The 16,553-nt window shown below is 38.5% G+C and overlaps 2 protein-coding genes across 3 annotated transcripts; both read right to left on the reverse strand.

The window, feature by feature from the left end:
• Positions 1-742: 742 nt before the first annotated feature.
• Positions 743-5,443, reverse strand: LOC140013671 (uncharacterized). Its single transcript, XM_072063345.1, has 9 exons — positions 5,286-5,443; positions 4,894-5,128; positions 4,610-4,775; positions 3,870-4,006; positions 3,537-3,640; positions 3,302-3,397; positions 2,632-2,725; positions 2,384-2,504; positions 743-2,277 (listed from the first exon to the last, which is right to left on the reverse strand). The coding sequence occupies exons 1-9, from the start codon at positions 5,391-5,393 to the stop codon at positions 1,281-1,283; spliced, it is 2,058 nt and encodes a 685-aa protein (XP_071919446.1). The 5' UTR covers positions 5,394-5,443; the 3' UTR covers positions 743-1,280.
• Positions 5,444-10,042: 4,599 nt separating this feature from the next.
• Positions 10,043-16,277, reverse strand: LOC113706503 (homeobox protein knotted-1-like 2). 2 transcript variants are annotated; one of them, XM_027228418.2, is made up of 6 exons: positions 14,664-16,277; positions 12,675-12,795; positions 11,449-11,642; positions 11,125-11,256; positions 10,655-10,791; positions 10,043-10,573 (listed from the first exon to the last, which is right to left on the reverse strand). In XM_027228418.2, the coding sequence occupies exons 1-6, from the start codon at positions 15,219-15,221 to the stop codon at positions 10,570-10,572; spliced, it is 1,146 nt and encodes a 381-aa protein (XP_027084219.1). In that variant the 5' UTR covers positions 15,222-16,277; the 3' UTR covers positions 10,043-10,569. The 2 variants fall into 2 exon arrangements, with proteins under 2 accessions (XP_027084219.1, XP_071919447.1); XM_072063346.1 differs by having other exon boundaries at positions 10,348-10,582; positions 14,664-15,491.
• Positions 16,278-16,553: the final 276 nt, after the last annotated feature.

Consider the following 16,553-nt stretch of genomic DNA (forward strand, 5'->3'; position numbering starts at 1 on the left):
TTTGTAGTAATTGCATCCTTTTGGACTGTTTAATCCCTTCCCCTCAGTACGATTACTGGACTAAAATCATCATACAGAGCTGCAACAAGCAACTGCTTCAGCAAATCCATTCTAGAAGTGCATCAAATAGCAAGCTGCATACTCTACTCAGGTGATATTCTTAGCTTGAAAGCTCTGTTTCACATGTGCTCCTTTTGTGTTATAACTAAAAATATTAATCATGTTAGTAACAGAACTGACGACTATGCTTTAGCCATTTTACATGATGAGGAATGGATCAATCCTCTGTGCTGTTAAGCACTTTTTGTATAGAAAGGAGGGGCTTTTGCCCCAATTGTAATGTTCAGTTGATGATCAATATATAACTAACATCGTTTTGAAAAAAAAAAAAAAAGAGTACGCATCAGTAATAAGCAAAAATGCCAACTTATGCATCAATCATCCAAAACATATTCACCATCACCTTTTCTTTACTATGTTCGCAAGCGCATCATGTATGGTACAACTCATGGCTGCATTCTCCAACTAATATCCAAAACCAGAAAGTAATGATTGTCTAATACAGGTTGGGTTGGAGAAGGCCGTAGTAATTGATTATTTTGTAATCCCTTCCCCTCATCTTTTGTCTTCACCACGGGACGTGCAGTCCGTAGTTGGCCAGTTAAATTAACACCCCTCTACCTCCGAAAGGAACAGAAATATGATAATCCAAAACAAAACAACTTATAAAAGAAAGAAAGCATCCATCAAAATTTTGAGAGATTGTCCTCTTCGGACCATTCCATGTTCATCAGCTTGTCCGTGGGAAAAAACCTAAGCCTCAACTACAGCAAGTTTGCCATATGTGACTGGCAGTCCTGAGCCTCAACTGCAGCAAGTCTCTACTACACATGACTTGCCCCTGGTGTAGAAGTACTAGCACTAGTAGTAGTTTCGCCAGACACACACACAGACGTAGTATAAAGCTCTATTTGATGAGAACAACATACTGGACAGAGAGAGAAAGATGTATTAAAGCAGAAAGGATTAAATGGTGTAAATGCGCTGCTTGGCAAGAGACGTTAGGCATGACAAGCACTTCTCACGCCTCAGGCGGTATTCTCTGCGAGCTGGGTTCCAAAAACTTGCTTGATGATTCATTTCCAGCAATATTTGCGTCCTCATTCTCAAGGCTCAGCAGACACCCCGCAGGCGAGCGCGTCTCAACTGGTTACTTGGCTTCTGTCGTTCTCTACTCCAACAGAAATCCATGGACCAAAAGCCACTTAAAGAAGGGATCATCATCTCTCAATCAACTCCTTAATGCGGGGGAACCGATCAACCCATCGCAAGTAACATGCATGAACTATCTGATAAAGATCAGATTCCTCATCGGACATCATGCCCTTGCCACACATAGCCAAACTTCTCTTCATCAGCTGCGAAAGACTAACTAGGTCATCGTTGCTTAAGTCGGGATGACGTATGAGAGTCTCCTCAGATATTGAATCAAGTATAAGTGCACAAATGCTTGAAGCCATCATAAGACTGTCGGGGTCCCCTCTATCCTCCGTCCAATGTGACAATGCACTCAAAAGTTTGATAAAACTAGCTCCACTGAAGGTAAACGCGATTTGTTCCCTCTTCATAAGAAAATTCAAAATCGTATCACATGCCAAGGATACAGAACCAGCATCCTCAACGGTAGAACTGGTTGGGGCAATCAACCTAATAAGGTACTCAATAACAGCTCCATATGCTCCAGATGAAGCCAAAAGTTTACATCCATCAGTCCTCATTGTTATTTGACAAAGCATAGGAATCAAAAAGCAGATTGAGTAAAAGGGGCTCGCCTCATCTTCTCCTTGAATAGAAAGCATATAGCCAAGGAGCGCCTTAACCTTTTCTCCGCATGCATGAGGTGTTTCAGCAAGATAGCTCCCAATCAGCCGTACTGAGGCTAGCAGATCGTCTCCTTTGTTCTCTCCATGATCCTTGACATCTTCTAGGTAGTCCAGAACAACACTGATTGTCTCATTAAGTCCAGAGATGATCATTGTCAAAGTGCTATCACTTATCGTGGCATCTGGATGTAAGTCCTCATCTCCACCAAAATTTGAAACTAGCTTTATCACTTTCTCAACCAAAGAGTAGCAAATGGCAAGATTTCTTTGTTTCATGTGAATGACCTCAGCATTCAGTGAATGACTTTTGGAGGCTTCATCCCTCAAACGAGCCAGCTCATTAAGGAGAACAGCAATTTCAACCCTGGAAGTCCCCAAAACAAGTAGCATACACCTGAAAAAGAATAAAAGGCAGTAAATATGCCAACTTCGTGGCAAAGAAGGATGTTAAGGAAACAAAGTAATCATACAGTAGATCATTGACACAAACTTTTGCTTACCTGTCAACAGGAATAGGATCTTGTACATCAGGTAATTTCACAGACCCAATAAGCCATTCCTCGCCCACAATCGAAATAGTGCACTCAGCCAAGATCAGGGCCTGAAGCTTTTCAGCTGGGGCTGCAGATTTAACAGGAAAAAGATGAGCTTCAATCGCTAACATCATCAACTAGCTAGCATGAACCGTAGTGAATTCTTCCAATTGAACATGTATAAATGTATAAATATTCACAGCAATGGAACATACCAACTCGATTATTCAAGACAGCCACAATACCCACACGCATGTCAGTTGACCAGGTACTATTTGCCATAGAATTCAGAGCTCCACGCACAGGTGCCTGTGACAAGCAAAAGGATGTATTAGACAGATTGTAAGCAATATATGAGAAAAAAGACTCCATCCAAGTGCATCAGATACATTTGAAAAAAATTTCAGGATTCAAGGTAGGAAGTGTTTCGGACAAGCACTCCAACAACATAAATTATCTCAAGAGTTCTGGCTTTCCTACAGTTGATTGACTAAAATTTAGAGACATTCAAGAATAGTCCTCCTTCCAAGTTATAAAATGATTAGCACAGAAAAATAAGATTGCCTCACTGGAAAAGTTATGATCCTGGTAATAACAAGATTCCTGTGCCATCATAGGCAAAGTTATCCATGTAAACCATGTAAATATTGCAGAAGGAATCTTCTCAGGTTTCAACAAGAAGGCAACTGTTAATCTTCCAATTTACATCTAGAAAATGCCATTGACCTATGTAAATGTTTGTAACAATAACTAAGAACTAACTAAAAGTGAACTAGATATCATATTGGTTTCATTAATTTTGATACCTAACTAAATCATTATGTCAGTATGAAACCATAACGTTCTAATTGAATTGAAAGAGTGCAAGGAAATCAGGTGGCATACTGAACATTGAGAGGAGAGGATTGCAGATAAGAGGTGAAGTGCTTCAAACTTTAGAGCAGTTTGTAGCAAAGCAAATAGTCGTGCTAGTCCAACCACCTGCAAGATAATTAGAAGTAATCAACAATCTGCTGCCAACATAGCAATAAAAGATCAAGGCGCTAATGATGAAAGAGAAATTAGGCAAGAGTTAAGTGCAGTAGTGAAGTCAACATCTTATAAACATGCATATGCCTACCAATATTGCCAGCTCTGATGGATGTTCAATGAAAACTCTCTCAGCAGGTAACCTGCTTATTATGAGCTGAACAAGTCTCATGGCAAGTTCCACAATGGGTGACCCTGCAGGAAATCAGTCAAGCTTCAGCCATCCAAGTTGGTGGCACAAACAGCTGAAATTTACAAGATTATGATCTTCTAACTATATGGTTGACCAACTACAACATATGATTGTTAAAGTTGCAGTAACATCTAATAAGCACACTCTATGAAATGAGAATGGTACTACGCGTGATCTGGATAGCCTATCATTCAATGTGATCAATAGTTCAACAGAAGATAGATCACTTACCATCTGGCAGAGTGGATAGTTGAGAAGCAAGCAGCTGCATGCTTCCAGAATCATATAAGGCCCTTACACCGTCTTCATGTGTGTTTGCCACCAGATATACAAACTCATAGCAATCCTCAATTACAGATGAGGCTGAACTGCAAATGGAAATACACATTCTTTAGATTACAATTTATCATATTACACAGATGAAGATCTCCTTGCAGTCCTACAGAGAATTAAAAACAGAAAATGCCAGAAAGCATTCAGAGCAACACAAATGCAATTCAGGAAAAAAGGTCAAAGAACAAAATCAACTGCTAGCATGTGCTTTCTTCATTAATTGCAATTCTAAAGATATTGAACTTACATGTCATCAAGCATCAAAGGATTCATCATAAAAGACAGCATGTAATTGCCATCGGAATGACTGGAAAAAGCTTGGTACTATCCTGCTTAGTTTGAAGAGCGGTTATATACAAGGAGAACTCTGGAGAGGTATTTAAAGAAACCTTTATGGTAAGCAGTTCTCAAAGGCTAAAAAACATTGCCAAGCTCTACTATAGCAGTCACAATCATTAATCTAAAAAATTAGACTTGAATATCTTCACATAAGAGAAAAGACATCCATGACATAGAAGGTACATTATATCATGTGCAGGTAAAAGGACAATCTTCTCATTACCAAATAAGCATGCGCCAGAAGTAACAAAACTTTCAATGGATGGAATCAGCCAAAGAAAGAGAGTTTGACAGCATACCCGGTAGAAATAATCTCCTGAAAGAGAGGAATAAGGGAAAGCATGTCTTGAGAAGCAGCAATTTCAGGAACTCTGCAGAAGGCGGCAAGAACTGTTACAGATAGCTGCAAGTAGGCGTCTCGATTCTCAGCACCACCACCTCCTCCTCCTCCTACTTTACCCATACCTGATTATTCATATAATTAGAACTGTACGAGTAATACAATTGAACACTAAACAAATGGAAAAGACAGAGAGAGAGGGGTTGGGATCAATTGAAAAGTAGCAATAGTAAATAGGCATACCAGTGCGTAAGAGACGGAGAAGGAATTTAGGGCCGACGGCGCGGTAGACTTGGAGGATGGTGGAGTGGTCTTGTTTGTTGCAGAATTTGGTGACAAGGAGCAGACCAGCTAGTCTCTGCTCGTCTCTCTCTCCTCTCAGAAGCTTTAAGCAGTCATCCAGTAACGGCGAATGCGAGTTCCCCGACGGTTGAGCTGCCGATTGAGCTGGGGTTCCACCACCGGAGGTTTCGACTTCCTGGCAGCAAAAGAGGTATATTTAGCAGTATAAGAGAAATTAATGAAACACAAAATAGAACATTTAGAAATAAAAATTAAAGCAAAAAAAAAGGAAGAAGAAAATGAATGTTAGAAAGGCATATCGGACAAGAAGAAAGAAGAGAGATGAAATTCACCATTTTTGTTTGGGGGGGGACGGAGGATGGGTTGCGGCGGGAGGAACTTCCAGAAAGTTGGAGAAATAGCCACCACCTGCAGTACCACACAGAGGGAGCGGCGAGCATAGGAGTTTGCTACCAGAGGCAAGTAGTCTTAATCCTTTGGCCCTTTTATACTTTTGCAGCTGTCCTGTCCTGAATGAATATATAGAGAAAAAATACTTACATATGGTATATTTCTCTTTTTTTTTTCCTTTTCTTGGGAGAAATTTACCACCAAAAAAAAAAGAAAAAATCATTCAAAACACACCTCATATTTTGCAAAATAACTATTTTCGTCTCTCATTTTTAAAAGTATAATTTTATGTCTCTTATAAATTCACATTGATCAAATTCGATTCCTACCTAAATTTCCAACCAACTTTTGATGAGAATTCAGCACTTGTCCTACACTTGATCATGTTTTAAGGATAAATTTGTCAAATCAAATTTCACATAATCCAATTCATAGTCTCTCATATTTCACAAAATTAATTTTCTTTTGTCACTCATATTTTCATAAAATAAATTTTTTCATCCCTCGTTGATCATATGTACGAATAGCTTTTTTTTTTTTAACTCATGTATATATCTATTTGATTTCACCTAAACAGTACGAGTAACATGCATTATATCTCCATTTAATTTCACCTACAACGGTGAAATCAAATAAAAATATATTATATACTCTTCTAGTGAAATTAAATGTACATATATATGAATTTTTAAAAACAAAAAAAAACTATTCATATATATGATCAATGAGGGTTGACAATTTTCATTTTATAAAATGTGAAAGACAAAAAAATTCGTGTTGTGAAATGTGAGGAATTATGAATCAGATTATGTGAAATGTGATTTGACAATTTTTGCTCTAAAAAATGACAACGGAAAACACACTTTGACCTAGATTAGTCCGACGAGCCGACTCAACGTTTAGAAACACAACTAATATAGATTAGATTTATGAGTGGTATGATTATTTTAGAGAAAGTAAATAAATATAAGGGAGAGTAAATAAGGATGCGTTTGATAAAATTAAAGTCTGAAAACTGAAACCTGAAGTATGAATTCATTAAGTTATTAAATTGTTAAATTATAAATCTGATACATTTTGAGTATATATCACATTAAGTGATAAGTGAATAATTTATCACTTATTTTTGAAAGAAAATTTTGCTTACAAAATTCAATGTCACTTAATTAATCCAAATATTCAATTTTTTTGTTATCAAACGCGTCTAAACTTATTAAAATCTGAATCCATTAAATCTAAATGCTGAATTGAGTTATCAAACAAGGCTTAAGATTAAATAGAAAAAATTTATAAATATAGGTGAGAGTAATAATTATTAATATGCATATATATATATATATATATATATATATATTTAGGTGATTAGAAAAACTATTACTTTTATTGTAAATCAGTCCCAAAATTAAAAGAAAATTTTTTTAAGAAATCCTAAATGATTTCATTACCTCCTTTTCTTTGTTAATCTTTTCCTTTACCTCCAAAAACACAGATCAAATGTGAGGCTAGACGTACAAACACAAAACAAAAACCTCTTAAGGGTCCGTTTGTTTTGAGTGAAAATATTTTCCTAATTTTCCGTGTTTGGTTGCACAAAAGTTACTGAAAACATTTTCCTATGTAAAATATTTTCACTCATCTTATGGAAAACAACTTCCCTTCCAAACTTATTGAAGTTGTTTTCCGAAATGCATGCATGGATGCCTGTAGTATGTTCCAAACTTACTGAAAACATCTTGTAGTATGTTCTTTTTTTTTTTAGTGTAAACCCAAGACCTCTTCCTTACATTCCCTCCCCCGTACCACCCAACCCAATCCAATCCTCCTCCTAGTATATTCAAAAAAAAAAAAAAAAATCTCATCCTGCTCATTCTATGCTAGTAATTAATTATGTATAATAGGGACATTCTTTTCTAGAGAAACTTTCAGCAGTGAGAGTGCAAGATATATGTCACAATAAGCATTGCATGTGATTGATATTTGACACTAAATGGCCAGCAACTTGTTTATTGTTTAAGGAGATATTTTTTATTCATATATACATTTCTCCAAGATTTTTTAATGTTAAACAATGAGATAAATTTTCTTATTTTGCATGGGAAAAAGTATGTAGTTATAATGTGTAGAAAGTAAAAATAGAGATAAAAGTGAAAATATTTCAAAAGTTAAACAAACACCAGAAAAATGAAGTAAGAAAATATTTTCAATAAGTTAACCAAACACCTGAAAATGATGAAAGGAAAATGATTTTCATGGAAAATTACTTCCACGGAAAATATTTTCCCAAGGAAAACATTTTACTTCCAATCAAACAGACCCTAAATTCCTTTGCTTTTCTTTCCCTTCCCTCTTAATCCTTCAAATAAAAGTTGTTTAAAAAAAAAAAAAAAACAATGACAACAACAACACTTCCTTATGCGAGACTCACCTACGCCAATACAAATAAAAAACGCACAGAGAATTACAACAAGCCATTTGAATACTATTATATGAATGAACGAATCAAATTTGAAACTTGAATCATGGATGAGAAATGACGAGAACAAAAAGTTTTACGTTCTCCTTCCCCGTTAAAAAAGATTAATATAATGGCCTGCAAAATAATAAGTATTGGAATGATTAAACTTAGTGCCCATTCCTAACCAACACTGGCATAAATAGAACGGATAATTTCATAAATCTCCCTTGAAGTTTATGATAATTCCTCCTCAATTTACATATCAAATTGGAGGGCTCGTCAAAAATTAAAGAAAACGAAATAAAACTCACATTCTTTAATTTTCAAGCTGGTTTTTTCTTTTTTCTTTTTTTTCTTTTCTTGTTTTTTGCTCGTTGCTATAGTGATTCTAGCCTAATCTCTCTCCTTTTTTTTTTAAAAAAAAAAAAAAAATTTGTTAAAAACTAGTGCATGATTGTACTTTTCGAGTTCCAGTGGGTTCCCAAAAGTTCTCATTTCACTAGCAAAAGAAAGAAAGGAAAAAAAAAAAGGTTTTTTTTTTAATTGAAAAAAAAAAAGAGAGAAGGTTCTAATCAGGGAGTTGGACCATAGGGCGAAACGTAAAGTAACAGAAGGCAAATACTATGATGAAATGTCAAAGTACCAAGTAAAGTGGGTAAGAGTTCACCGATGGCCGGCCAATCATTGGGTTGAAATTCCGCGCCGGGCTTCTCGGAAGTCCACCTGACCTTTTCTTACACCTAAAATCAAAACGGCCACAGCAAAACCAAAAAAAAGGAAAATGCAGTTTTCATCTGGGGAGACATGCATGGAGTATTCCCATGCATGTAACGAGAGACTGATTCATCTCCATCTCCATCTCGCCCCTTCATTTCCCTCCCTCCTCCTCCTCACTGCTGAGCTAAATCTAATTCATCACCCCCACCTTCTTAATTAAGTTTCTCATCTCTAGATAAGAACATATTTATGCACCACCGTCAATTTGTTGATTAATTTCCTCGATCCATCATTGATGATTTGATTTCATTAATTTTCCCCTTCCTTCCTGATCAGCATTTCCACTTTTAATCAATCAATCGTCACCACCATCACAAAGAACAAATACTAGCACGCAGTAGTCCGAATATATATAACCATTATGGAGGAGGAGCACGAGACCTCTTCTCTGAGGGCCAGGCGCAAGAAGTCCTCCGTCACCCTGCGGTGCTGCTTCAATGGCCATCGTCGCGCCGACTCCTTGGATGCGCCCTCCTCTTCATCTGTGCTCCCAAGTCCCAGCAGCAGCCGAAGGATGTCTCCATCCGCATGGATCCGATCCAAAACCAATGAACTCCCCGACGTCAAGATCAAGGGAACGTACAGGGGTTTGATGTCTTGTATGCGTCGACACCGTCGCCATTCTTCCGCTGATTTCAGTTACGACCCCCTCAGCTACTCCCTCAATTTTGAGGACGATGATCATGAATCTTCTGAGGGGACCGGGGAGTTTCCCATGCGGAGCTTTGCCGCAAGATTACCATTATCGCCGCCAAGGTCAGCAACCGGAGATGGAGATCAAATAAGGATGAAGCAGCAGCCGCAGATGACGATTAGGACGACTCCTCAGCCCACCATTGCCGGGTCCCCCTCAACAACCAGGGCTGCAGCCGTTGCTGAGGTACTGAAGAGCCTGCAGCAGCTGGATGTGGAGACGCCTGCAGGAAGGACAAGGGGTACTCCTGAATTGTCCCCCCCAATTCATAATACAAGGAAGCAGCAGCACCTTGCAGAAGAAATTCGGAAATCAAGGAGCTCTGATCATGATCATGCAGGAGAGCTAATGAGGAGAAGCCTCGACTTACCACACCCGCCACCAACGCCCGGGAAGGTGATCCTGACCTCCACTACTCCTACTACCAGTGCTTCTACAACCACACCCACCTCACGCCAAGTTTTGGTTGAATTATTTTAAGGGGTCCGGAGGTTGGCTCCTAGCCGTTTCAATTTCATAACTTAGACGTGTTTCCAGGCAGCTCAAGATTCAATCATTAACATCTTGCCAAGGCTCTGTATGCTGATATTTCAAATTTCGTTTTCACAAACAATAAATATTTGGATCATTGTGCATTACTTAATCAGCTATGCATGTTTCTCGATTTGGGTTCAGATTAAAGCACCATCTTGTTTCAATTTTGTCTGTAACATTTTCTTTCAACAGGTTTGCCTATTAGTACATCATTGTTGATTGCATAGCTCCAAGTGCAATAATAGTCAACTTTGGAGTACAGCTTTTTATTGACACTATGAAACTCAAATGCTGAAGAGCACTAACATGATCTTGTACAACTGGCCAGTAGATTATTCAAATATACACCCACATCATATATACCTACACTGTACACAAATACAACAAAACAAAAAATGAGATGAAGCTAGCAGAGCACAGATAAGCCGTTCCATCAAATTCTGATCAAGCAAACCTCGTATTTATCATTTGGGATGTAGTCTACCATTGCCTCTTCTTGCTTATATATCAAGGTTGAGATAAACCAACCCAGATAAAATTGTCGTTTCATCACCAAAGTTGATTCTTGTTTAACATTAGGATCAAGAAACGTATTTAGCTTCAAATCCCCCGGTATTCACATGTTACTTATAAAACATCCCTTACAGAACAGAACTATAGTACCAACATTTGATGCACCATTTGAAGAGGAGGCACAAATTGCCATCACTTGGAGCATATGACTATACTGATGTCTTTCTTTTTACGTGTAATGACCACTGCTGTTTCACCTGCAATACCTTTTCTTTTCAATCTAGGTGGAAGTTCTTTTAAATTTGTAATTGGAATAAATTTTACAACTCATAGATTACCTTTTCCTTTTGCTCTTCAAGGCTGTAGAAGGTGAAGGATTACTGTGCCAATTTCTCTTTCTCTGGTTGATGAACCAGTTATTTATCTGCTTTAATTGCAAACCCGTTTCCTGAACCAGTCTTGCCTTGTCTTCTTCCTGCAAAATTTGGCAATAACATTTAAGTTCTGGATAGTACATCAGATTGAAGTTGAAAGGTTTATCTTATTATCATTAACTACAGTGGTGCTCATCAAGAATGGCTGAGCATATTAGGCAAGAGTTGGGCCCCTTTAAGAAGGTTACATCACTATGGTACACCTGCATATGATCTCAGTAGAAGGGAAGCTACAGGGAAGATAAATTAGGCGAACCTCAACAGTAATAGTGCTTTACATACGAAAGTTTAATTCTTTGCAAACAGAATCATGCACTTGAAATTCTGAAACAAGATAGTGAATATAGCAGCAATAATTTGTCTTTTAAACTTACCGTGGGGTATGGCCACTTGGAATGCGATTGCCACCAATCTTTTAAAACAGAAGTGGTATCACCAGGGAGTTTTCCTGCTCTTCTCTTCCGCAAAATCTCCTCCCTAATGTCCACAATTTTTTCCTTATAACCCTGTTTTGGGGAAGCAAGAAAGGAAAAGTTTGAATATGCTAACCAAAAGTGGTAACATTTTATGCCACCCACAATGACACATCAATATAATTCACAATACTGTACAAAACACATCCCTTTCATTGGAAACCCATGCATTTGTGACTCCAACTCTTTAATAAAACTATTGGTGGCTGATATTCAGTAAACAACCTGTTTAAGTTCATGCTTCAGCTCCTGCCTCACCCTCTCCATCAACGACCTTTCACTCTCCGTGGGGATTAAAGGTCCAAAACCCATGCCATCAGGACCATCCAAACTTCCATCAAACAGGTTGCCATCACTATCCACCTGGTCATCTTCGTCATCTGACATTGTTGCACCTGTTCCTTCTCCTGGAGATACTCCTGTATAATCGTGTAAATGAAGCATTAGCTTTAGCAATTTCAGGCTCCTGGAGAGATTGCAGTACATATTATGCACATGTGCAAGCCTATAGTTAGCTAATCTCATGAAAGAATGTCAGACTAAAAAGTGAGTAAAAGGAGATCCCAGGTTGAAAAGACAAGTCAACAGTCACCCTCAAGAAACTCAAATTCAAGGAAAGTCTTTGGGAAGTATTGTTCAAAACCAAAATAATTAATAAATTTTACACTGATTAGATACCAGTTATGGGGTCTTTCCAATGACAATGTTGTCGTCTTTTTTTTGTGGTGTTAGCCTTGCATGCAAAAAGCTAATCATATCATACAGCAGTTAACTAGTTTAATTGTAAACGCTAACCTCTATAATGGCAAAACAATGCCTAGAATTAATCACAGAAGTAATTTCAACAAAAGAAACTGTAATGGAGTAGCAAAAGATTTATGTAGTATCATTGAAAGATCCAGTGGGATTCTCGACTTAATCACCTACCATGGTACACGTCAAGAATTGTAGCATGATTAGCAGCAAATTCAGTCAGAATTCAAAGAAGTATTAATTTTGCCAATATTTTCTAGGCCAAGCAATTGTAAATCAATTGTAGGTTTGACGTCATTTTTCATTGATCCTCACCACAATAAAAATGCATTCGTACAGCATATGCAGTCACTGTTGTCAACATTAAAATCCAAATAGGAAGAATAAATGAAGATTGAAGTAGGAAGCTAAAAAAACATTACAATCATAGAAGAAGTGGTTTAAGATGAAAAATCTAGAAAAGATCAATACTCCATCAGCAGTCCCATATGACAATGGTAAGGTTTTATATGATCGCCGTACAGCTGTGGAATTGGAAAAATCATTTAGGCTGCCCACAAGACAGGTCTCACATGAGACCAAATGTTTCGGCCAAGAGAGAATGACAAAATGTGAGAACATATGGTAAAAACAGTTTGAAGCATATCAAAGAGATTTTCCAGTAAAACTCATTAAAGGAAGGTTGTTACAACACTCACCTGTTAAACTTTGCAGCGACTGTTCGATCTCCCAGCAAGCCATAACTGCTTCCATTGCATGAATACGCACGTGCTGTTGCAGTTGTTCTTTGAAAGAACAAAGTAACAGGACATAGTGTGTCTACATGATAACAGGAAGAGAGAAAAGTTTAGTCATTCCAGAAGTTGTTTGGACTGAAAATAGTATCTGCTTACCACAACTCTGAAGAACAAAAGGGCATACCAAAACAAATTCTGGTTATCTTTTTCATCTTTAACAGTATTTAAGTTGCAAAGGAGTTAGCAGCCATGACAGTGGGATTAGCTATACATTGAAATACTAGAAAGAGGACTAAACACGTTGATTCTGCACGAAGAATCTCTGTTCTATATTGTAGCCCAATTGCATTTGATTGTCCAGAAATAACTCTTTCCATTTATCGCAAGTAGACATATGAGCTCTTATGAGCCAAGGAAGGGGCTCTCCCAAAGTTTAGCATCCAACTTCAACAGGATCTATGTTTCCAGTATCTCCATAATGCTGCACTCATCAGATGAGCAAAACTCCACAACATATCTCTTTTAGGATAGAAAAAGATAGACATCCCCAGCAGCATTCAGTTCTATCAGAAACTATTTTGTGTTTAGCCTCTATTTTCTTAATGCCCTAAAAACACAAAGCTTATAGTCAATCAAATACTGAGATATCAGGTTTTCAGATCACCAAGGTAAAAGTTGATCGCTATTTCGGTCATATCTTAGGGAAGAACCTGTCGTTTCCAACCTGCCATACTGACCATTGGCAAAACATTTACTGCTGTGACCGAACTTGCAAGACAACGAAAGCTTCTCCAGTGGTGCCAAAGAACAAAGTACAGAAACTCAGACTACAATTGGGTGTAACCACTTTAAGCAGGTAACATTTATGATTCCCTCCGTTGAGCTTAGTATCTATGATCCACCACCCTCAAAAGAATCAAACATCATCTTCTAGAATGGTGGTGGGATAATTATTAAAATCAGATTGAGGTTGTAATCATCAATAAATCAGGTGATATCCGCTAATAACACCAATTTGCATATAAAAGGAAACTAAGGAAATCGGATAATGAGGTTGCGTTGGGTCATACCCAGGTAATCCACAACTTTGCATAGAAAAGGGAACTGTGCTTCCGAAAACCCCTTTCTGGTAAACATCATACATATATCTATATGGACAGGAAGCAGAGAACCAAGCGGTCATCCATATATTATGCCAGTGCGCAAAGCACAGACAAGACAACTATGACAAACACAGTTTTAAGCCGGTGTACATACACTGTCATGTACATGAAACTTGACCACAGGTCAAGAAAGAATAGCAAAGCTAAGTTTGCATGCCAGCTACCTGTGTGCCCGTATTAGTTGATTACAAGAAAAATCATCAATTTTGTAGTTTATCGACAAAATCAGAGGGCAAAAGGAATTTTTTTTTTTTTTTATTATTAAAAGAAAAGGGACGGTCGTGTGGAACATAGGAGCAGTATCTGAATACCGTGTCAAAATTAATTCAAGTTGGAGAATTTCTTCATCAGAACGGAGCAGACAACACTTAAAATGATGGATACACACTACAGAAAAGTATAGAGCAGCCACTTTGCATTAGCAAGGAAAAACTTTTCTTTCATGATGCGCCGAGGATGAAAAACACATTATTGCTGTTGTCTTCCGCTCTACTAGAGTCTGAATGTTAACTTTTTTTCCAAACAGGTGGCAACACACTGTACGCATAAGTTAAAACACTAGAGAAGTATATGTATCGGTGATTAAACCAAAGAAAGGAAACAACAAAATTATCGTTTTTGTTGTCATAGTTACCAAGAGGCGATCTTTTGAATTCCAGCACCAGCAGCGGTCAAACAAACAAAAACAACAAATTATTTTTTAAAAAATAAAAAAAGAGGAAAAAATAAAAAATATCTGTAGATATGTACAATATACATGGGAGGAGGAGGAGGTTAAAGAGGTTACCATGAATTGGTCAAGGTCCTTGTGATCTTCGGGTCCTAAATTTGCATGTCCAACTCCTCCAAGGGCGGAATATTTGGTGACAACTTGCTGTGACTGAGCGAGCTGAGCATCAATTCTGGGCAACTGATCGACAGGGGTGGCAATACGCAAGCAGGCGACGTGGGCAGACAACAACTGTTGGTAGAGGGGATGTCCCAAAATCTGAGCTTTGTAGCCTGCATTCTGCCAATTGAGGGTGGTGGTGGTGTGGGTCAAGTCTGGGACGGGTGCGGTGTTGGTGGTGGTAGTTGAAGGAGTAGGGTTGGGGTTTGTGTGAGGAGCATGGAGGGGGGCGGGGGTGAGGATGGAGTCGGAATTGGAGTCGGAGTTGGAGTGCAAGTTGAGGAAATTGGAGTCATGTGGCGGGGGGGCGGAGGTGAAATGAGAGCTGTTGAGCCAGGTGGGAGGTGGGGGAGGGGGCTTTGTCTCCGGAGTGGATTGAGGCAAGTGCTGCTGCTGGTCTGAGAAATGGCGCAAATTAAGCATTTCTGGTGATAAATGATGGTCTGGAAAGGCCATCCCAGGTCCTCGACTTAGATTAGAGAAGAACTCTCGAAATATTGGAGTTGGTGCACTTTTGAACAATATATATATATATTACTATCACTACTAATTCTTCAAACAATCCTACTCACTTTTTAATTGTAACTCGTAACTGCAATCGTAGGAGCGGCAGAGCAATATGAGAGTTCATGTTCGTGTGGCCACTGATTTCTGATTTCTGATGTTCATGTGGCCACTACTTATCCTCCTTGTCATCATTGCAGATATACTCCTAGCTACCCTATCAGCTAATCTAATCTAGTCTAATCTAACCTAATCTAATCTAGTAGCAGTAGGAGTTAGGAGTAAAAGTGCTCTATCATTATGTATATAGTAGTATATACTACTTACAATTAATTGGTACAATAGGCAAGTGTAATCTGTTTTCGTCTGTATCACTAGCACTAACAAACACTCTAGTTTGTGACTCCCTGTGTGGGGTAGTGAATTGAATGAATCTTCTTCTTCGCAACTCAAGGATATTAAAAAGTCCTACTCCTACATCATACACAACCACAACTTCAATAGCTGCCTAGCTAGGAGTGTGTAACTGTGTATTATAGTGCTACTAGTAGTTAGTATATATATGTGTGTGTGTGTGTGTGTGTGCGGCACTAGCGGAGGACTAGTTAGTAGTAGTATTGTGAAGGAGGAGGAAATGAAGAGGTCGCCGGAGCTAGCAGAGAGTTGTTATACTAGCAGAGTAGTAAAATTGACCCCCGATTCTCTTTCTGTCACAGAGTTCTTCCCCAGCCTGCCTCCCTGCTGCTGCTGCTTGCCAATACTACTCCCTAATATTGCAGAAAATGTTAGCAGCAGACGTACACGCCCAGAAACAGAGAGATGGAGAGAGAGAAGGGGAGGGAGGGAGAATTTTGATACAGAGGAAGAAGAAGAGAATGAGACAGAGAGATGATCATTTCAAGCTTCCAAGTGTATACGCATCCTATGTGCGGAGAAAGAAAATCAAGATGACGTATACCCAAAGCTTCTGCCTTCTGAGGGTGTTCTACTCTTATGTCGTTGAATCCTCGGAAATAAAAATTTTTTTTTTTTTGATATATAAGAAATGGAGACGACTCGTGAGGAGAAGACTCAGCACAGTCAAGACTGAATAGCGAGGGAGGGGAACGGGGATGTTGGGTGACTATGAGGGAGTAGGGACTCTCTCTCTCTGTATTTTGATTTGGCCAAATTGGAAATTGGAGCGATACTCCTGCTACTGCAGATTCTCCAAGTCTGCGCCGCTCCTCCCCCCAATTTTCGTAGGGATAATTTCATAAACCTCCCTTGAGATTTATGAATATT

Source organism: Coffea arabica, chromosome 8c, assembly GCF_036785885.1.
Source record: "Coffea arabica cultivar ET-39 chromosome 8c, Coffea Arabica ET-39 HiFi, whole genome shotgun sequence".
Taxonomy (NCBI): domain Eukaryota; kingdom Viridiplantae; phylum Streptophyta; class Magnoliopsida; order Gentianales; family Rubiaceae; genus Coffea; species Coffea arabica.

Excerpts from the sequence above, each read along its gene's own strand:
- LOC140013671 (XM_072063345.1), bottom strand. The coding sequence starts at position 5,393 with ATGCTCGCCGCTCCCTCTGTGTGGTACTGCAGGTGGTGGCTATTTCTC. Across the intron at positions 4,776-4,893 it reads TCTCCGTCTCTTACGCACTG|GTATGGGTAAAGTAGGAGGA; the intron begins GTATGCCTATTT and ends ATGAATAATCAG. Across the intron at positions 2,726-3,301 it reads TCCTCTCCTCTCAATGTTCA|GCACCTGTGCGTGGAGCTCT; the intron begins GTATGCCACCTG and ends TGCTTGTCACAG.
- LOC113706503 (XM_072063346.1), bottom strand. The coding sequence starts at position 15,221 with ATGGCCTTTCCAGACCATCATTTATCACCAGAAATGCTTAATTTGCGC. Across the intron at positions 12,796-14,663 it reads AGGACCTTGACCAATTCATG|ACACACTATGTCCTGTTACT; the intron begins GTAACCTCTTTA and ends GTTATCATGTAG. Across the intron at positions 11,643-12,674 it reads GTCGCTGCAAAGTTTAACAG|GAGTATCTCCAGGAGAAGGA; the intron begins GTGAGTGTTGTA and ends ACGATTATACAG.